General features: G+C 44.7%; 1 protein-coding gene across 3 annotated transcripts in view; it reads left to right on the top strand.

Annotated features, from left to right (window-relative positions):
• The window catches only part of LOC144506920 (formin-like), a 285,230-nt gene that overhangs the window by 215,507 nt on the left and 46,902 nt on the right, over positions 1-22,821 (top strand). For all 3 annotated transcript variants that reach the window (XM_078233301.1, XM_078233299.1, XM_078233302.1), the window contains one exon: positions 15,492-15,641. In XM_078233301.1, the coding sequence (XP_078089427.1) occupies positions 15,492-15,641 (150 nt within the window). The remainder of the gene's footprint in view (positions 1-15,491; positions 15,642-22,821) is intronic.

Here is a 22,821-nt window from a genome sequence, read left to right as displayed (position 1 = left end):
CTGTGACGGGCGGGACAGGAAAACTCAGCCCACCATCTTTACAATGGGAATAACTGTCCAGAGACATATACTTAAAGTTATTTTTAGCAGTTAGATGAGTTAATTCTTACAGGAATAAAGAATGGCCGACTTATACCTTGCTCATGGTGTTATGCAGTTAGCAAGTTCCAATGTGTCTGTATGATATAAGTGGAATTCTATTTTATTGCAGGACAGCCCTGTTTTACAAAGCTGTGGGTGAGATACAATCTCCGTAGTACTGGAGAAGGTGTTATAGCGAGGGTGATTTATAGGGTTTTTCTATTAAAAAGAGTGCCATTAACAATGCATTTGATATCAAAGTGTGTGGTATATCACTGTGCCGTGGTGAGCCGCCACTGCGGTTTGTTCATGACCAATTTGTATTTTACACAAGCTCAATCTTGACGAAGCATCCTTTGATCCTGTTGGATACATGCACATAATTTCGGAATGAGTATCCAGATCAAAATGACTCTTTTTTTATGCTAACATGCAACTGCAATTTGTTATTTTTCAGTAGCTTCTAAATATATCAAAATTTTATGGGTCATTACGTTTCCCACATTTATGAAGTTCACCTCTATATGACATGCAGGTGGGCTTTAGTTATATAACGAAATGAACCTGGGGTTATTGAGAACATAAATTTCCATTGTGAGAATTTGAGCGTTATTAGTTTAAAGGCATTCTTGTAGCTTTCATGTCATACATGAGAAATGTTGGGTCACATCTTGAAACAACAAAGTTAAAGTTTATTTCATTACTCTGCTCCCAAAAGATCAAAGATCTCTTTTTTTTGAGTTGTTCTTTTCTAAGGAAGACTCAAGCTTTACCTGCGGTTGAAGTATCAAGAGTACGTTCCAAACTGTGAATCGTTCTATAAAAAAACAGTTCGCAACATTTCAGGGACCTGTAACCCAGGAGACAAAAATTCAAGGAAATTCAACAAGCCAGAAAGAAAAGGGCAAGAATTTGCATCTGATATTTGCCACAACAGAGACATGAACAAGAACAAATATGTGTCCAGAAGAAGTAAGCTAGTTAAAGCATTGAAAAGGTGCTTAATCTAACATGTAGATAATGAAGTGATGGTTTTGTGAAGGAATTGCTCCATAGGGATTTATGATGTTATTAAACATAGCAACTGGTCCCCATCCTATTTGAATGGCAGCAAACGGTCAGATAGCATTACCCTAATAGATTCTGCTTTGGTTAAACCTGGTTATGTTCGATATCAGTTTCAATAACCTTGCATTCTCACTTCTTGTGGCACTTCTGCTCTGCAATCCGTGTAGCAATTTGTTGCATTACAAAGAGAGGTTTTACTTTTTTCATTAAAACATTTTGGAGCGAGCTACAGCCACGAGACTGCTGTATAATTCTAATTCACAAATACCTCCTGTGCTTGCTAATGAAGACTGGAAAAGTTCATCTTTACAGCCTCTCTACCTCCCTTTCTTCCTTTAAGACACTTTAAATCCTATCTCTTTGACCGAAATTTTGGTCGGATGCCCTCCTTATGTGGTGTCATATCTTGCTTCATAATGCCTCTCAGAAGCAGCTTGGGAGGTGTAATTATGCAAAAGGTGCCGTATGAATCGTGTTGTTACAGTGTTGTTGGTCTCAGAAGACCTTATCCATGAGAACCATTGATTTAAGCTCTCCGGTAAAAACGTAACCGTCAATTTACCAGCTTTCCCCTGCTGTCCTTCTCATTTTCCACTCCCCAAGCTCAGGTACATATACAGGCAGACAAATTGTAACCAGATGCTAATCAGGGGAATGTTTCTCCCGGTCTATTTCCTATAGTTTGTGTCCTTTAAACACTGAAGGTAAAGGGCCGGATTCTCCAACCTCGCTCGCAGCCGAGATTCTCCAGTCCCGCTGCAGTGAATGAAGATTTGGCTGAGCATCAAATTCTCCATCCTTGCTGGCAGTGGCAGGAACAGTCGGAAAATTCTGCCAAAGAATTACTATTAGGCCACTGATGGCAGTGCAGGCTCCAAATCTTGCACCACAGCCTGTGCAAGCACTTATAATGCCTCAACTTCCTAAGACCAAAGAAGGCAGCACAGAGTTCTCAAATAGACAACCTGTTTCTAAAATTCTACTGAAAGCAAAATCAGCCAGTCCCTGAGGAGTCTCCCTCCAAAAGACAAATGTGTTAAGGAGCCCGAGGCAGAAGGTCAGCTGAGATCTGGGATGTTGTGGAGATGCCGGCGATGGACTGGGGTGGGCACAGTAAGAGGTCTCACAACACCAGGTTAAAGTCCAACAGGTTTATTTGGTAGCACGAGCTTTCGGAGTGTCGCTCCTTCATCTGGTGAGTGAAGAGTTGGGTTCACAAACAGGGCATATACAGGATCAGATTCAATTTACAAGATAATGGTTGGAATGCGTGTCTTTACAGGTAACCAGGTCTTTACAGGTACAGATAATGTGAGTGGAGAGAGGGTTAAGCACAGGTTAAAGAGATGTGTATTGTCTCCAGCCGGGACAGTTAGTGAGATTTTGCAAGCCCAGACAAGTCGTGGGGGTTACAGATAGTGTGACATGAACCCAAGATCTTGGGTTCCAACCAATGTGCGCACTTGTTCTGTGCGGCGGGGGGCCCGCAGGGAGTACATGTCCGTAACTTGTGGGGGGAGGCTCATAATTGGCCACGGGCCCTGCAATTGTGGTGGGGGCAGTTGGCTGTGTTCAGGCTGCCTGCAACAGCAGGGGCCTGACAGCGCTCTGTCTGTCAGACCCCAGACCCCTGCTGTTGCAATTGCACATGTGCAGAATCAGAAGTCTCACATGTGCATTAGCTCCCTCTATAGTTGTTATTGTGCATGTGTAGACACAGAGGTCTGCGCATGCGCAATAGCTCCCTCTGCAGACTGGCGGGCAAATTAAGCCCAGCCCACTGCCTGCAGCAGCTAGAAATGGACTGGCACATATTTTCAATGTCTAAGTCCATAAAGTTGGGTGTGAAAACTCACCCAAAAAATGGATCAGGAACTCTCCCATTTTCATGCCAGCTTGACACTTAAAATCATTCTCGTAAAATTCTGCCCTTCATATCTGTACACACTCCAAAGATGTGCAGGTTATGTTGATTGATCATGCTAAATTGTCCCTTAGAGTCAGGGGGATTAGCAGGGTAAATGCATAGGGTTACGGGGATAGGGCCTGGGTGGGATTGTTGTCAGCGCAGGCTCGATGGGCCGAATGGTCTCCTTCGGCACTGTCGGGATTCTATGATTCCATGATTCATATTTTATTAAAGAAATATAATGTTTTCTTCATAATATATGTTTTAGTTGCAAAATTATACCTAACAACATTATGATTGGAGATAGTCTTAATGCATTTTAGGATTCAGCACTATGTAAATAAAAGCAGAAATCCCCCCGCCTGCTCTTTTAGCAATGACAAGAACTAGCCAAAGTTTTCCAGCCATACCCGTCAGTGGGATCTTCTGGTCCCGTCGATGGTGAGCCCCCCACTCCCGCATCCAAACAAAGAACAAAGAAAATTACAGCACTAGAACAGGCCCTTCGGCCTTCCAAGCCTGCACCGACCATGCTACCCGACTAAACTAAAACCCCCTACCCTTCTGTGGACCATATCCCCCGATTTCCACCCTATTCATGTATTTGTCAAGACACCCCTTAAAAGTCAATATCGTATCTGCTTCCACTACCTCCCCCGGCAGCGAGTTCCAGGCACCCACCACCCTCTGTGTAAAAAAACTTGCCTTGTTCATCTCCTTTAAACCTTGCCCCTCGCACCTTAAACCTATGCCCTCCAGTAATTGACTCTTCAACCCTGGGAAAAAGCTTCTGACTATCCACTCTGTCCATGCCCCTCATAATCTTGTAGACTTCTATCAGGTCGCCCCTCAACTTCCGTCGTTCCAGTGAGAACAAACCAAGTTTCTCCAACCTCTCCTCATAGCTAATGCCCTCCATACCAGGCAACATCCTGGTAAATCTTTTCTGTACCCACTCCAAAGCCTCCACATCTTTAAATGTTCAGAATTGAACACTAAATTAGAAGTGCGGCCTAACTAAGGTTCTATAAAGCTGCAACATGACTTGCCAATTTTTAAACTCAATGCCCTGGCTGATGAAGACAAGCATGCCGTATGCCTTCTTGACTACCTTCTCTACCTGCATTGCCATTTTCAGTTACCTGTGTACCTGTACACCCAGATCCCTCTACCTATCAATACTCCAAAGATGTGCGGGTTAGGTTGATTGGCCATGCTAAAATTGTCCCTTAGTGTCCTGGGATGCGTAGATTAGAGGGATTAGCGGGTAAAATGTGTAGGGATATGGGGGTGGGGCCTGGGTGGGATTGTGGTCGGTGCAGACTCGATGGGCCGAATGGCCTCTTTCTGTACTGTAGGGTTTCTATGATTTCTATGATTTCTTAAAGGTTCTGCCATTTACTGTATATTTCCTATCTGTATTTGACCTTCCAAAATGCATTACCTCACATTTGTCCGGAACGTCCGGAATCCCACGACACATTCCCCAGTGGCGGAGGGCGCGGGCATGCAAAACCCCATCGGCATTGGCAGGACCGGAAGATCCCACCATCTGCCGATGGCGGACCACCTCTGCACGAGACAGTAAGCTGCACGACAGGGGGGTGGTGGGGCGGGGGGGTTGTTGGTGGTTGTTGGTGCGCAGGAATGAGATTCATGCCAATCATAGTCTGAGTTTGAGAGATTGATTGACATTACAGGCCCATCAATCTCAGCATCAAGGAGGCACTTACACTTTCTACAGCCGGTTAAATGGGCGATCCGTGTACAGATGTTGTCGTGCCATTAAGCGCTCAATGACGATTGAGGATAAGCAGCTGTTTTAACGAGGATATCACTGAAATGATGCAAATAGTTCAGCAACTCGTGATTCCCAACTCAGGGCATTCCTCTGCCTTGGTACAGGACGATGGCCGAGTTACACATGAAGTGCAGCGAGTGCCATTATTCTGACAGCAAAACGTGGGCCATTATTTTTGCCCAAATGCGGAGCTAAAGAGGAAGATTAATTATTGCTCTATTAATAGGACTGGATTGTGCTTAGTTGCCCTTTGGAATTTTTGCCAATTTTTACATTATAGTATCTAAAAATAAAAATTAGTCGACTGAAGCAACAAAATGAAGTGACAAATAGCTACAGAACTTGGACTTCAATATCTGTTTGGAATCCAAGCACTCAACCACTTGATATACAGGGCCACCCAGCAAAGAGACATTTTCCTTGTAAAATGAGGTTGTTTTTCAGCTGTGTCTTTCAGCTACTAAAATATTTTGGAAATCCGCTGTACTTCCACCAGGGTAACATCCTTTGTCTTTTCCTCAATGACAAATTTTCTTGTTCCAAACCCGTCATCCAGGCTTTATCTCCAGACCAAACAATTTCACTCTTCTCTTAGCATCTTGCTTGTTGCACCCTCTGTACACTTCAGCTGATCCAACCACACTCAACTGCCTGGATCCTATCCCATAGCAAGACCCACTCCCAACCCCCCTCATCCTGTGATTCCTGACCTACGTTGGCATTCCCACCCTGGACTCTTCTTCCTGTCCATCTCTCCTTTCTCCTTGAATATCTAATATATAACATACAAAAATGACACATGGAAAAATACCCCTGCCCCCACCTAAACTTAAAATTCTTCCTTAAAGACGCCAGGGACCCAGGTTCGATTCCCGGCTTGGGTCACCGTCTGTGTGGAGTCTGCACATTCTCCCTGTGTTTGCATGGGTTTCCTCCAGGTTCTCCAGTTTCCTCCCACACTCCAAAGATGAGCAGTTTAGGTGGATTGGCCATGTTAAATTGCCCCTTAGTGTCAGGGGGATTAGCAGGGTAAATACATTGGGTTACGGGAATAGGGGCTGGGCGGGATTGTGGTCGGCGCAGACTCGATGGGCCGAATGACCTCCTGCACTGTGGGTTTCTATGATTCTAAATGCACCATTTTGACCAAACCGAGGTCACACCACCACATTCCTTCTTTGGCTCAGCCAAATGTGACAATGCTTCAATGTAAAGATGTTAATTCCAATAGTTTTATGTTGCAGATGAATGGCCGGAGGTTTCCATCCCTTCACGCCAGTGGGATCTTCCAGCTTCACTGATGTGAATAGACATTTCAACAGTTCAGGGGCTTACCATCGGGGAACCTGCAGCAGGGGGGGCTGGGGGGGTGGCAGGTATGGTGATGGGGGTGGCATGGGGGACTGGAAAGTTCTAGCCATTGAGCCTGAAGCCAGCCTATATCTTGAAACATGCTTAATGCTAAGACAGCAAAGCAAAGTTACAGACTCTCCCAGTTCCTCCCAGACACCTGTTCACCCCGTCGCCACTACCAGTGAGAATGGAGAATTTGGTTCTCAGCCAAATCTCCATTCACTGCAGTGGGTGTTTATATCCTCTTATAATGATTCCCCAATCCTTCCGCAACTGGGGGCAACCGTGCTCAATGTAATATAGTTCTAATGTAAAGCATGCATTCTTACTGCAGCAGAATTTCAAACTATTGTAAGCAGTTTTGGGCCCCATGTCTAAGGAAGGATGCGCTGGCCTTGGAGGGGGTCCAGAAAAGCCTCACAAGAATGAACCCAGGAATGAAGGGTTTGTCATATGAGGAACGGTTGATGAGCCTGAGTCTATACTTGATGGAGTTTACAAGGATGAAGGGGGGATCTAATTGGAACCTACAGGATACTGAGAGGCCTAAATAGAAGGGGCATGGGGAGGATGTTTCCACTAGTGGGAGAGACTAGAACTCGAGGGCACAACCTCAGAGTGAAGGGACGCTCCTTTAAAACTGAGATGAGGAGGAATTTCTTCAGCCAGAGGGGGGTGAATCTGTGGAACTCATTGCCACAGAGGGCTGTGGAGGCCGGGTCATTGAGTGTCTTTAAGACAGAATGAATAGGTTTTTGATCAGTAAGGGGATCAAGGGTTTTGGGGAGAATGGGGTTGAGAATCATATCAGCCATGATTGAATGGTGGAGCAGACTCGATAGGCCGAATGGCCTACTTCTGCTCCTATATCTTATGGTCTTATTAACATTATGTAAATATAAATTATTCTTATTACTACAATGATAATGATTGGTGCAGTGGCTGCACAGGCATTACGATCTAATCTGGTTCCATTGTGGTCGTACATAATCTTTTTCCTCCAGTTCATGCTAGTGGTGACATTCGTAACTTCTCTTTAAAGGCTCATTTCTTCATATCTTGTTCCACTTATTATTTCCTTTTGTGTGCTGATATCATGCCCATAATATTCATAGAATCATAGGATCATATAGTGGAAAAGGAGGCCATTTGGCCCATTGCATCTGCACTGACCACAATCCCACTCAGGCCCCAATCCCACAACCCATGCACTTACCCTAGCTAGTCCCTGTGACACCAAGGGGCAATTTGGCATGGCCAATCCACCCAACCCACACATCTTTGGACTTTGGACATCTTTGGGATCCTCCAGCCCTGCTGCAGTGAGTGCCAAATTCTCCATTCTCACTAGCGGCAGGGTGCGAATGACTGGAGAATTCTGGCCAGAGTTGCAGATGCTGGGCCGGATTCTCCAGCCTTGCCCGCGACTGGGATTCTCCGGTCCTGCTGCAGTTAACGGAGAATCTGGCCCTCTGTCTTCCGAATGAGAGGCGAGACCAATGTCTCTGACCTCAGCTGGATGTAGAAAGTCAAAGTCAAAGAAGAGTTAAGGAGTTCTCCTGCTGTGCTGGTCAATGCTTATTCCTTGGCCAACATCATTAAGATGGATGATTTGATTATTATCCTTGCTGATGATGAGGCTTTGCACAAACTGCTTGCTGCATTTCTTCTTATCAGAGATTGAGCAGAATGGGTCTATACTCTCTGAGAGGTAATCTGAATAAAACATCTAAGATTCTGAGAGGATAGGGTAGATGGTGAGAAGCTAATTCCTCAGTTAGAGGCTAGAACCAGAGAACATAGTCTCAGAACATGGGTTAGAATCGGTACTTGGGATTGACATAAGAAACAGGAGCAGGAGTGGGCCATATGGCCCCCAGAGCCTACCCCTCCATTGAATAAGAACAGGGCTGATTCTTGCCCTCAACTCAACTCAACTTTCTACCCAATCCCCACATCACTTGTTTCCCTTAGCAACTGAAAATCTTTGCTACCTTGAATATACTCAACATCTGAACATCCAAAGCTCTAAGGTGGAGACAAAACTTTACTCCAGGTTGATTGAAGAGATTCCTTCTCATCTCAATCCCAAGTACCGATTTTAACCCATGTTCTGAGACTATGTTCTCTGGTTCTAGATTCTAACTGAGGAATTAGCTTCTCACCATCTACCCTATCCCCTCAGAATCTTAGATTTTTTTTCAGATTACCTCTCTGAGAGGTAATCATAGTTCATAATCATAATTCCATTCTGCTCAATATCTGCTAATAGGATAACCTTCCCATCCCTAGAATCAATCAAATGAACCTTTGTTGTACCCACTCTAAGGCTTCCTTCCTTGGGTACTGACACCAAAAGTGGACTTCAAGTGTGAGCTCACCAAAGCCCTGTACAATTACAAGTTAGAACAAGCGGTCATAGTTTTAGGATAAGGGGTAACAGGTTTAAAACAAAGGTGAGGAGAAATTCCTTCTGTCAGAGAGTTGTGAGTCCATGGAATTCACTACCCCAGAGTGATGTGGATGCCGGGGCGTTGAGTAACTTTAAGAAAGGCGTGGACAGAATTTTAATTAATCAGGGTTTGAAGGAATATGGTGAACGGGCAGGGAAGTGAAGATGAGATCAGCCATGATTGTATTAAATGGCGGAGCAGGCTCGAGGGGCTGAATTACCGACTCCTGTTCCTAATTCTTAAGATTCTCATGAACATCAACTACCTTTGCCTCCATAAAGGACTCACAAAATTGGTCCTGGTTTACAGAACCTGCAAGGACCAAATTCCAAACCGAGATCAGATATTAGATAAACAAAATCTTTCCCAGTCATGCGGCAGTCAGTCTAAAAAGCGTTTGAGACAATGTAAAAAGACACAATGACAAATATAAAATAATACAATGAGAAGATTAAAATGCAAGTCTTGACTTCTGTAGAAGCCAGATAAAATATAATCTGCAAAATCTTATTTGTTACATGATAAATTTGATCAAAATTCATGTTGATATATGACTCTCCAATTAAAAAGAATCTCCAATAAAATTCATTATTTAAAAAGATTTAATTTGTTAATTATTTTAGACATTTAAACTCTTTTCAATATTTAAAAGTTTCCAGTAGGATTTGGGCCAATCATCTCATGCAAAGCAAACATCTAAAGGTAAAGACAAAATGTTGCACCTGCTGGAATCTGAAACAAAAACAGAAAATGCTGAAAGTCTCAGCAGGTCTGACAGCACCTGTGGAGAGGGAATAGAGCCAACGTTTCGAGTCTGGATGACCCTGCGTCAGATCTGATGAAGGATCATCCAGACTCGAAACGTAGGCTCTATTCTTTCTCCACGGATGCTGTCAAACATTTATGAGGTGATTCTGCCAGCATACTGCGCTGTTTCAGCCAGGTAGGTTTAAGCTCCTGCCTGGTGAGGTGGTGGCGTAGACTAGTAATCTAGATACCCAGTGTGATGCTCAGGGGACCTAGGTTTGAATCCCACCACAGCAGATGGTGAAATTTGAAATCAGTAAAAGAATTGAAAGTCTAATGATGACCAGGAGACAATTGTCAATGGTTGTAAAAAACCATCTGGTTCACTAATGTCCTTTAGGGAAGGAAATCTGCCATCTTACAGGGGTAGCACAATGGCACAGTGGTTAGCACTGCTGCCTCACAGCTCCAGGGACCTGGCTTCGATTCTTGGCTTGGGTCACTGTCTGTGTGGAGTTTGCACGTTCTCCCCGTGTCTGTATGGGTTTACTCCGGGTGCTCCGGTTTCCTCCCACAGTCCACAAATGTGCAGGTTAGGTTGATTGGCCATGCTAAATTGCCCCTTAGTGTCCTGGGATGCATAGGTTAGAGGGATTAGTCGGGCGAATATGTGGAGTTATGGGGATAGGGCCTGGGTGGGATTTTTGTCAGTGCAGACTGTGGAAATTCTATGGATTCTATGGGCCCGATTTTACCATTGCATCACGCCTGAAAATGTGGTAAAGTCGGGCATGAGGCCATTAACGCAATCTGCGCCCGGGCAGATGCCCACTTTACTGAGGCCCGAAAATGGTCACGATCCGATTTGTGCCCGAAACGGGCGCAACGGCGATTTAAATGCATTTGCATGCATTTAAATTAAATTAATGAACTGCCCACTAACTTTACCAGCATTTCCCCCTTTACCATTGCGTTCGCCCGTCCAGATTCAGCGCGAAACAGACACGCTCGGCAAAGGTCTGTTTCGGGCGCTCCAGCTTCTGAAGAGGTAAGTTCAGAGCTTCCAACGGCTCTCTGACTCAGATCGGTGGTGGGGGGGTGGGGGGCCAGATAATTCTCTGGTGAGGGGAGGGGCGGGAGAAGGGACGCCTGATCATTCCTGGTGGTGGGGGGGACGGGTCAGATGTAACTCTGGTGGGGAGGGGGGAGGGAGGAGGGCAGATTGTTGTCTGGTGGGGGTGAAGGCCCGAACTTTCTCTGGGGGGGACGGGGGTGGGGGAGGCTCGATCATTCTCTGGGGGGGGTCAGGTGGGGAGGTCCGATCATTCTCTGGCATGGGGGGCGTGGGGAGAAGGCCTGGTCCTTCTCTGGGTGGGGGTGGGGGGCAGGGCAAGGGGGTCGCTGCCACTCTGCGGGCGATTGGTGGAGGGAAAGGGGGCAGAGGGTCGTGAACGGTCTGGGTAGCCGGGGGGGGGGATGGGTGGATAAGGGAGAAAGTTATGTTGTGGGGGTGGGGCTGATGTCTGTGGGGACCAACACTCCCAGGCCGCTTTATCCACTTTTTGCAGCTCAGGAGCGATGTGACAGCGGCGCGATTTACAAATTTTTTTTCTAACTGCACATGTGCAGCTCAGAGCTCCGATTGTTTCGGGCGCAATAAGCCTCGCCCACAGCACGATTCAGACCCGCAATTTTTTTTTCAGGCTAAATGCGTATGGGGGCGCCTGAAAGCAGATTTCCCAGTCAGATCTGAATTACGCCCAGATTCAGCACTTAGAATGAAAATGGTAAAATCGGGCCCTATGTGACTCCAGACCCACAGCAATGTGGTTGGCTCTTAATTGCATTCCGGGATAGGCAATGAATGGTGGCCTAGCCAGCGACGCCCACATCCCATGAACAAATAAAAAAACAGAAGTATTCTTTTTATTATTCAAATCTTTGCACATCCAGCATTGTGGGGGCTACATGCTTTTTATTCTGGGGTACCTGTATATTTCCCATACGCTTCACAGGTACTGTATAAACTTTTTTGCCTAACTGTTCAATGTGATGAACCTATTCCAATGTGTGGAATACTTTGAAATCTTCCTTCAGACATTTGTTTTGTGTCTTCTTCCAAACCACCGACAGTTTGAGGCACCTTAATGCATTGGTGTCGTATTTCTAATTGGGTTCTTGTAACCTTCCAGATTTTAGAAAAATAGTCTTACACACTTGATGGAATGATTAGCTCCTGAGTATAGAATCCCTATAGTGCAGAAGAGGGCATTCAGCCCATCGAGTCTGTACCGACTCTCTGAGTGTCTTACCCAGGCTCTCTCCCCGCCCTATCCCTGTAACCCTACACATTTCCCATGGTTAATCCATCTAACCTACGTATCTTGGGACACTAAGGGACAATTTAGCATGGCCAATCCACATAACCTACATAAATAAAAACAAATTACTGCAGATGCTGGAATCTGAAGCCAAAAGAGAAAATGCTGGAAAATCTCAGCGGGTCCGGCAGCCTCCGTAAGGAGAGAAAAGAGCTGACGTTTCAAGTCCAGGGATGACCCTTTGTCAAAGCTGCTACGTATCTTTGGACTGTGGAAGGAAACCGGAGCACCCAGAGGAAACCCAAGTAGACACGGGGAGAACATGCAAACTCCACACAGACAGTGACCCAAGCCGGGAATCGAACCCGGGTCCCTGGAGCTGTGAGGCAGCAGTGCTAACCATTGTGCCACTGTGCTGCTCTAAATAGATAAATCATAAAATTTAGGAGATTTAAGACAGTAGAGTCAACACTTTTGGGAATCATTGTAGACAACCAAACAATCCATGTTGCAATTGGCTTCTGCATCAAAGCAGTGGGTTTACTTACTGAAATGTCCAGGAATTTCAAAAGGCCAGACTTACTCTCTTACTAAGAGATCTACTAAAAGATGGAAACCTGGAAGTGGGGCAAAAATGTGACGCCCATCACACCATTTTGGCTTTCCCAGGGTCTGAGCCCCCAGATCCCTGGGCAGAGTCATTTGGACATTTGGTTTTGGCAACCCCGCATCCATAGAAAGATGAGAGATAACTCTGCCCTGATTTTCTGTCAGAGACTTGGTGGCATCTAAGTCACTGATCAGGCAGAGGAAAACAAAAGGAAAGATGTTTCTTTTAAGCAGCACGTCACAGCTCCTTTTTTTGTTGCCGGGGGGGTGGTGGGGGGGGGGGGGGGGCGGTGGATGGTGGGTGGCACCATTAGTGGCTTCTGACACAGTGTGCCATTCACTAACCCTCGGGATCTCAGTCAGTTTAGTGGAGCGAAGAGTGACAGTGGGATGCCACAATTATGACACATTGTGTGGACACTCCGACTGTAAGGCAGACTGTGCTGTCCACTAGATTAGCAATCAGTGGGGATGGCGTGTTTCCAGAAAATTGTTTCAGATTACATTTCCCATTGGATAAGGTACCAGAGGAAACAGTATTATAGTCGACTATATAGTGCACAACCATATATAATACATTAAAGATCTTCAACATAATGAACACCACCGATATATGTTTCTTGCTTCCAGAACGCTAGTAATCTGTCCTCAAACTTGCATCAACGTATAGACTGGATGGGACTGTTTCATTTTTTCGAATGTTCCCCTCATTGCCAGCACTTCTTCAACTTCTTTTTCGCTTGCGGGCTGCTACAATTAATTTATTATTAACAGAAGTTTCACCCCATGTGAGACATGGGTGGCACGGTGGCACAGTGGTTAGCACTGCTGCCTCACAACGCCAGGGACCCGGGTTCAATTCCCGGCTTGGTCGTTGTCTGCACGTTCTCCTCGTGTCTGCGTGGACATCCTCCGGTGCTCCAGTTTCCTCCCACAGACGAAAAGGCGTGCTGGTTAGGTGCATTGGCCATGCTAAATTCTCCCTCGGTGTACCCGAACAGGCACCGGAGTGTGGCAACTCGGGGATTTTCACAGTAACTTCATTGCAAAGTTAATGTAAGCCTACCTGTGACACTAATAAATAAACTTTAAAACTTTCAATATTTTCAAGGTGTAACCTCTCAAAGGCCACAATTTGAGAATCATAGAATCCTACCGTGTAGAAGGAGGCCATTCGACCCATCGAGTCTGCACCAACCACAATCCCACCTCGGCCCTATCCCCATAACCCTATGCATTTACCCTAGCTAGTCCCCCTGACACTAAGGGGCAATTTAACAAGGCCAATCCACCTAACCCGCACACCTTTGGACTGTGGGAGGAAACCGGAGCATTCGGAGGAAACCCACGCGGACACGGAGAGAATATGCAAACACCACACAGTCACCCAAACCGGGAATTGAACCTGGGTTGACGCTGTGAGGCAGCAGTGCTAACCACTGTGTTACCATGCTGCCCTGAGCGTGTCAGGGGGGGAAATACAATTGTTGCGTGCTCAGATGAGAGATCTTTAATTCGATAGCTTGACTGAAGTTGTTTTGTGCCTGTGATGAATTGGCGTGTACTTTTGTAATCCTCAGAGATTTTTGGGTGAATCTGTCTGCAGATATTGTGGGAAGCTTTGTGCATTTGGCTCCTTTCCTGAAGGTTTAAATTATCAGTCTATTCATCACCAATATCACAAGCACTTTTCAACGTTGAAAGTGATAGGTGATAAAATAATGTGTTCTTTCATGTAATTTTATTTAAACCATTAAAACAACATGGTCACAATTGTTATTTAAAGAATTTTAAGTTGATTACACAAGTGACTAATTAATGATCTAATTAATGCTCCCTAGTGTTTATATAGACATTTTTACTATAGGCAACGCTTTGAAACACTTTTTACTGCAAATTAAAGGTTCTTTTTCATAATTCTGTTTGCATTTTTACTGCTATGTAAACCAATCCTGATGGTTTCCATTAAAGTGATGTAGATCTATGTGTAAATGCTTGGTGTGCTATTCTCTTGAGGGACAGTAAAATAATCATTGTTCAGTTGAAGACTAACGTGAGCTTGAAGGACTAGGACTCATCAGAGCTAGTGAAAATTAAGCTGTTTGAAATGTTTATCCTATCTCCAAGTAACGTTGGTGATTAAAGAAAGGTGTTCCGAGCGTTCTGCAACATTCTAGTATTTGTTTGAGTGCGATGCTAAATATTTGCTTTAGATTTAAAGACAAAATCCAAGTAAATTCAACATAAAATTACTCATAACCTTCAAACAGCTGGTATATCCAAAATGCATCTTACATGAACGGAACCAATTTGAGAAAAGTTTTTGCGTGAATATTTGATGGGCGAAAGGGAAAGCTATTTGAAGATAAAAATCCTGTGGCAGGAAGCAACAATGGTGAAGCTGGGAGAGAGAAGAATGCGTAAAATAAATAAAACATAGATGTGCAAAGTGGCTGCTTTGCCCATATTGGATTAATCGCCTTCCCGCGGAGTACGGGAATTGTATTTACCGGGGCTCTCAGTGAAATTCCGACAAGGAAACAATTTGATGCATTATTTCATGTCGTTATATCAAATCCATGCCTGACGCTGATGTCGATGTGTGTGCTGAGATCAGTAACACAATATTGGATTTCATTGCATTTCATCTGAGTGGCACCTTGGTTGTCAGAGGGAGCATGAGTTTAAACAGATACCAACTATTTGAAGTTCATGAATGAAAGGGAAAGTGTGCAGTTCAGATTTTTATGTGTCTGTACTTGTTTATGTTATGTGCCTGGAGTCCCTCACTTTTGTAGGCTAATGTGGTCTTGATTTCTCACTTTAGTGAGTCCTTTTTTAATTTGTAGAGTTGGGAGTATTTAAATGAGGCTATTGATAGCGCTTGTTTTAACACTCAGATTTGGCCATGCATGTGGGCATGGTTATATAGCCATTCCAAATATCTCCTCCTGGGAAGAGCGTAGGTGTTTGAAGGTTACATTATACTTGACAAGTGTTGCTGCCATGAAAGTTGAAGCACAGGGAAGTCATAGTAATTACAGAGTATTGGCTACTGACTTTGGAACAAGCCCTCGGGGGAACTACAGCCACTAGCAGGCTTACGTGTTGACAATTGTGTTTTTTTTCCCCCTCCTTTTTCCTCCTAGCTTTGAAGATACAATAAGATTCTTTGGAGTGAAGTCAAAGCCTGGGGAGAAGGAGATTACTCCAAACTACATATTCATGTTGTGGTTTGAATTCTGCACGGATTTTAAGAATACTTGGAAACGGGAAAGCAAAAACATCTCTAAAGAAAGGTAAGAAGGGGATGGAGTAACCCGTCAGAAATGCTTTCATTTCAAAATTATAACATTTGAATCTGAACATATTTAATATACCGTTGCATTACACTCGATTTACTTGATTTCTTTTTTTATTATTAACTTGGCTGAAAGAAGTTCGATTCCCCCTGGGTTTGTTGAAAAAGTTGCCAAAGTCTCCTATACCCACACGGAAGATAAACGCACATAATCTGATAAATTACACTTTCTCAACTCTTTTCAATTACCTGCTAATAAAGTGGAATGAGACCCGGGCTAATTTGTAACAGATTTCTCCACCAGTGCATTTTTTTTTTGTCGAACGAGTCTAAATGAACTGATATTACTGTCGCAGACAGTACCAACAAATAAAAGCAAATGCTTTTTCCAGTTATTAAGCTTCACTCGCATCAAAGGGAAACCCCCCAGACCTGGGCCACACTTAGCACAATGTCAAAGCCCCACACTGAATTTATGGCAGCACATCTGACCCCAGCTACCCTGCTGGGGACATCAAACTGCGTGACACTGCTCTCGCAACAGTCTCCTGATTTTATTGGTTTGAGAAAGAATAACCTTATCCCATATACGCTTTTAGGTAAGGTTTCATGAAGGAAGTTTTTATGTGAGGGCTTCATTACGACTAAAAGATTGGCATTTTCTCAGTTTTATGGCAAAGTCACTTTTTGCACAGTTGCCGCGATGATGCAGCACTTCAATTTTCTATCAAAATGAATAGTCAATATTGAAGATGTTAAAGTTGCATAATATACTTTCAGTAAGTAGGAGGCAAAGCAGATGAGTATTTTTTTAAAGCTTCAGCCTTTTTTCCGGTGGTTCAGTATCTGGTAAATTCTATTCGATTTACTTCTGTGAGTTTGGACACTTGTAACCATGCAGTGGCTAGCTAAAACTGTTTATAAGGCTTCCAGAATGTTCTAAAGAGGAGATTTTCATTGCATTTATAATCAGGATAATTCATTACAACAACACCCTGAGATTTTCTTTTATTAGTTCAGTGTAGGCGACTGTGTAAGTAAAAACAAATATTATTTTCTTTAAATTCTTTTATTGACTTCTATATCTCAATTAGTGCGTGTACAAGGAAAACCAGATGGATTTAAGATGTTTAATGTCTGATTTCATAGACACTCTTGGGAAAAGTTAAGAAGAAAAGGGAAAAACAGAATGTGGTGATGGTATAACGCCACACAATACTGTTAACTCATGAAGTTCAGAATTACTTCACTGCTTGGACTTACTTTATAGAAGTTATGGCACGGTTACCATGTCACACATGGTCACACATACTGCACCGGATGAAATGGGAAACTAAGTCTTCTACTCAATCCCGTTCTGTAAAGATAATAAGAATCTTATGTCCAACTGTTACTTTAGGGTTAAGGATGGAATTTATCAAAAAAAACAGAAGGAATCCATTAGGAAATATAACTAAAAATGGGAGTTCCTTGAAATGTTGTAAAATGGGACAGTAGAAAAAACATCCACATCTAGAATGTCTTGTAAAGTCATGACCCTTAGCGACACTGTTTTCCTAAGTGTGAAACCGTTGATTTACCACCCAGTTTACTGGAAGTGGATCAGAATCAGTTTAAATGCTCTCATTCTGCATTCCCCTGCAGAAGCAATTCCTCGCTGCTATCTGGTTCTCTTGTTACAGATGAATGTTATAAAATAGCATAAGAGCAGTGCTGCTCAGACTTATATCCTCGTTATCACATTTATCTTGTAATGTAGTTAGAAAATGGCCTGTGTGATAATGAGTGATAGGGATGGTGAACCAGATGCTGACTCACTATCACCCATCTTACGCAACCAAGATCTCCCTCAATTAAAGAACGATTAGCTTCCCTCCACTGCTGCCTCGCAGCGCCAGGGCCCCAGGTTCGATTCCCGGCTTAGGTCGCTGTCTGTGCGGAGTTGGCATGTTCTCCCCGTGTCTAGGTGGGTTTCCTCCGGATCTCTGGTTTCCTCCCGCACTCCAAAGATGTGTGGGTTAGGTGGATTGGCCATGCTGAATTGCCACTTAGTGCCAGAGGGACCAAGAGGGTAAATACCTGGAACTATGGGGATTGGGGCTGGGTGGGATTGTGGTCGATGCAGACTTGATGGGCTGAATGGCCCCCTTCTGCACTGGAAGGATTCAATGATTCTATGGGATTCTATGATAATTAAGTTTCTACTATTGGATTTTGTAATCTCAGCAAACTGGAGCTATTAAAATTTTGATCCAGTATTTGATGATGTTAAGCTTAAGGGAATAGAGTCAATAACCTGAGTGCTGTTCGAATTTCTTCCCAGTGCAATGTATTTACTCATTACAGATCACTAAAAATGCCGGTGTCTTTAAATCCTTTTAAGTTGGATCCACAGGAACTCTCTTTTCCGACATCTTCTATATTCAGTTGCTATTTCATCATGCAGAGAGGAACTGGAACTGTCTCCTTATTCACACAGAGAAGAACCATCTCACACAATCACATTCACTCAGAAAGGGGCAGATTTATTAGGGCAGGTTTTCCTCCCTGCTGCCCTGTCTGGGTACTGGATTGTAGTGGTGGCTCACACCCTGCGGAGAGGCCCAGGCATTTCCAGTCCATAGCCAATAATCTAGACCAGGGACAATCCCGGCATGACCCAGGAGGCAGCTGTGTGAGTTTATATGTTTTAGAAGTTTATTTACTGGTATCACAAGTAGGCTTACATTAACACTGCAATGAAGTTACTGTGGAATTCCCCTAGCCGCCACACTCTGGCGCCTGTTTGGGTACACTGAGGGAGAATTTCGCATGGCCAATGCACCCTAACCAGCACGTCTTTCGGACTGTGGGAGGAAACCAGAGGAAACCCACGCAGACACTGGGAGAACATCCAAACTCCGCCCACACAGTGACCCAAGGCGGGAATCGAATCCGGGTCCCTGGTGCTGTGAGGCAGCAGTGCTAACCACTGTGCCACCGTGCCACCTAGTTTAAGGCCTTCAGCTTACAGATTGGTATCTTCAGATGAAGATCTGCAACTAGAATGTCTCAACTGAGTATTAAGATCCTTTCGGAAGAACTGTCACTTGGAAAAATGTACTTATCTTACAAGTCTTTGGATGGCCACAGGGCATTCTCTGGTTTACTGGAGCCTAGCAGAAGGCTATATCATATCTTCTGGGCCATCCTCGCTCTGAAGTACTCACGAAAAGTTGACATTGTGCCATTTCATTTGAATAGCCTAATAACATTTGCACTCACGACAAGTATAGGCTAAATACCAACCCTTTTATGGCCCAAAGAGTGCCAAAAATACCGAAGGTACATAAAAGGGTTGGAGATTAGGCAACCTGGATGTCTGCCACTTTTTCCTGATCTTTACTTCTGATGTTCCTCCACCCGTTCAACAAAAAAAACAACCTTTTTATACTCACACTGACATGGACGGATTCTGTCACACATTCACAGAGAAAACATAGAACATAGAACAGTACAGCACAGAACAGGCCCTTCGGCCCACGATGTTGTGCCGAGCTTTATCTGAAACCAAGATCAAGCTATCCCACTCCCTATCATCCTGGTGTGCTCCATGTGCCTATCCAATAACCGCTTAAATGTTCCTAAAGTGTCTGACTCCACTATCACTGCAGGCAGTCCATTCCACACCCCAATCACTCTCTGCGTAAAGAACCTACCTCTGATATCCGTCTACCACGAACCCTATAGTTATGCCCCCTTGTAATAGCTCCATCCACCCGAGGAAATAGTCTTTGAACGTTCACTCTATCTATCCCCTTCATCATTTTATACACCTCTATTAAGTCTCCCCTCAGCCTCCTCCGCTCCAGAGAGAACAGCCCTAGCTCCCTCAACCTTTCCTCATATGACCTACCCTCCAAACCAGGCAGCATCCTGGTAAATCTCCTCTGCACTCTTTCCAGCGCTTCCACATCCTTCTTATAGTGAGGTGACCAGAACTGCACACAATATTCCAAATGTGGTCTCACCAAGGTCCTGTACAGTTGCAGCATAACCCCACGGCTCTTAAACTCCAACCCCCTGTTAATAAAAGCTAACACACTATAGGCCTTCTTCACAGCTCTATCCACTTGAGTGGCAACCTTTAGAGATCTGTGGATATGGACCCCAAGATCTCTCTGTTCCTCCACAGTCTTCAGAACCCTACCTTTGACCCTGTAATCCACATTTAAATTTGTCCTACCAAAATGAATCACCTCACATTTATCAGGGTTAAACTCCATTTGCCATTTTTCAGCCCAGCTTTGCATCCTATCTATGTCTCTTTGCAGCCTACAACAGCCCTCCACCTCATCCACTACTCCACCAATCTTGGTGTCATCAGCAAATTTACTGATCCACCCTTCAGCCCCCTCCTCTAAGTCATTAATAAAAATCACAAAGAGCAGAGGACCAAGCACTGATCCCTGCGGCACACCGCTAGCAACCTGCCTCCAATCCGAAAATTTTCCATCGACCACCACCCTCTGTCTTCGGTCAGACAGCCAGTTACCTATCCAATCGGCCAACTTTCCCTCTATCCCACACCTCCTCACTTTCATCATAAGCCGACCATGGGGGACCTTATCAAACGCCTTACTAAAATCCATGTATATGACATCAACTGCCCTACCTTCATCAACACACTTAGTTACCTCCTCAAAAAATTCTATCAAATTTGTGAGGCACGACTTGCCCTTCACGAATCCGTGCTGACTATCTCGGATTAATCCGCATCTTTCTAAATGGTCGTAAATCCCATCCCTAAGGACCCTTTCCATCAATTTGCCAACCACCGAAGTAAGACTAACCGGTCTATAATTACCAGGGTCATTTCTATTCCCTTTCTTAAACAGAGGAACAACATTCGCCATTCTCCAGTCCTCTGGCACCATCCCCGTGGACAGCGAGGACCCAAAGATCAACACCAAAGGCTCTGCAATCTCATCCCTTGCCTCCCACAGAATCCTAGGATACATTTCATCAGGCCCAGGGGACTTATCGACCTTCAGTTTATTCAAAACTGCCAAGACATCCTCCCTCCGAACATCTATTTCCTCCAGCCTATTAGCCTGTAACACCTTCTCTCCCTCAAAAACATGGCCCCTCTCCTTGGTGAACACTGAAGAAAAGTATTCATTCATCACCTCGCCTATCTCTACTGCCTCCATACACAAGTTCCCACTACTGTCCTTGACCGGCCCTAACCTCACCCTGGTCATTCTTTTATTCCTCACATAAGAGTAAAAAGCCTTGGGGTTTTCCTTGATCCGACCCGCCAAGGACTTCTCATGTCCCCTCCTAGCTCTCCTAAGCCCCTTTTTCAGCTCATTTCTTGCTAACTTGTAACCCTCAATCGAGCCATCAACCATAAGAAAGGAGACACACAGGCACTGTCTCTTTAAGAGTAATGGAAAACATAGCTTTTTATACATCAACCCATGTTCTGTACGATTGCACCTCCTACTGCTGCCTTTTTAACTTTATTAGTGGTTAAATGTGATAATGAAGATGTATGTCTGAGCAACTCCGGTCCTATGTACTCAGAGAAAAACTATCACAATATTTATTCAACAGCTCAAATCCAGCAAGGGCAGAATGGTGGCACGGTGGTTAGCACTGCTGCCTCACAGCGCCAGGGACCCGGGTTCAACTCCGGCCTTGGGTAACTGTCTGTGCGGAGCCTGTACACTCTCCCCATGTCTGCATGGGTTTCCTCTGGGTGCTCCGGTTTCCTCCCACCCTCCAAATATGTGTAGGTGAGGTGGATTGATCATGCCAAATTGCCCCTTAGTGTCCAAAGATGTGTTAGTTAGATGGATTCGCCAAGGTGACTGTGTGGGGTTACCAGGATGGGATGGGGGAAGGGCCTGGGTAAGGTACTCTGTCAGGGAGAGTTGGTGCAGGCTCGATAGACCGAATGGCCTCCTTCTGCACTTAGGGTTCTATGATTTTCAAGTTGTGTGTTAAGCGTTACCCTAATACTTCAATAGACAAATGTACAGGCTAACACTGAACAGAATGGACCAAGCAAGTAGCAGGGTTTGATCCCTAATCTGTGTTTAATGGCCAGTTTCAACTAAGATGCTACAACTTGTCCGAACATCCTGCAATTAGCAGTGGAAAATCAGTCAGAATTGCGCTCTCCTGATTGCTGGCATTTTGAACCTTCACTGGCCGTCTTCCAGCATCGATAAAGAAATCAGTGTCTGCTAACTGTAGCAACGAGTCATGAATGGACTCGCTGCCGACCTCAGCTGTGGCATTCCCTTGATTTTCAGACCCAGATGTTGGAATGTAGGAGCAGGAGGAGGCCATTCAGCCCATCGAGCCTGCTTCTCCATTCAATACGATCAGGACTGATTGGACACTTCAATGCCTCTTACACACACTGTAAATCATAGAAACCATAGAAACCCTACAGTGCAGAAGGAGGCCATTTGGCCCATCGAGTCTGCACCAACCACAATCCCACCCAGGCCCTACCCCCACATATTTTACCCACTAATCCCCCTAACCTATGCATCCCAGGACTCTAAGGGGCAATTTTTTAAACCTGGCCAATCAACCTAACCCGCACATCTTTGGACTGTGGGAGGAAACCGGAGCACCCGGAGGAAACCCACGCAGACACGAGGAGAATGTGCAAACTCCGCACAGACAGTGACCCAAGCCGGGAATCGAACCTGGGACCCTGGAGCTGTGAAGCAGCAGTGCTAACCACTGTGCTACCGTGCCGCCCTAAAACAAGCAAGGGGTGTGAAATTCCACTTGTCCTCCATTATATTGGTGCAAGAGCTGCAGAAACGGTGTAGGCACTTGGGGCCTAATGAGATTTCCCACTGAGTCCACCCACACCACCAGGAGGCCCCCGGCACGGGGTGTGCTGTCAGTGGGATCTTCTGATCCCACCAATGCGAACAGCCAGAGAATTCCAGCTTGTCCTTCTCTCTCAGGATTCCTTAGGCTCTGCTGCCCAAGTTGCAATGGAATTTTGAGAGCACCCCCTTCAAAATTCACTCCCTCAGTAATCAAGTGGTCTTTGAAAATAACTTAGCATGACAAATAAATGGCGAGAGATGGGGCAATAAGTACTGAATGAAGAAAATATTACAGATTAGAGCGATGGTCCCCTTGAAACAGTATTAACATCAAAA

This window comes from Mustelus asterias, chromosome 18, assembly GCF_964213995.1.
Source record: "Mustelus asterias chromosome 18, sMusAst1.hap1.1, whole genome shotgun sequence".
NCBI classification, from domain to species: Eukaryota; Metazoa; Chordata; class Chondrichthyes; order Carcharhiniformes; family Triakidae; genus Mustelus; species Mustelus asterias.
Note: the sequence above shows the minus strand (reverse complement) of the source record. Positions and strands in the feature narration are given on the sequence as shown.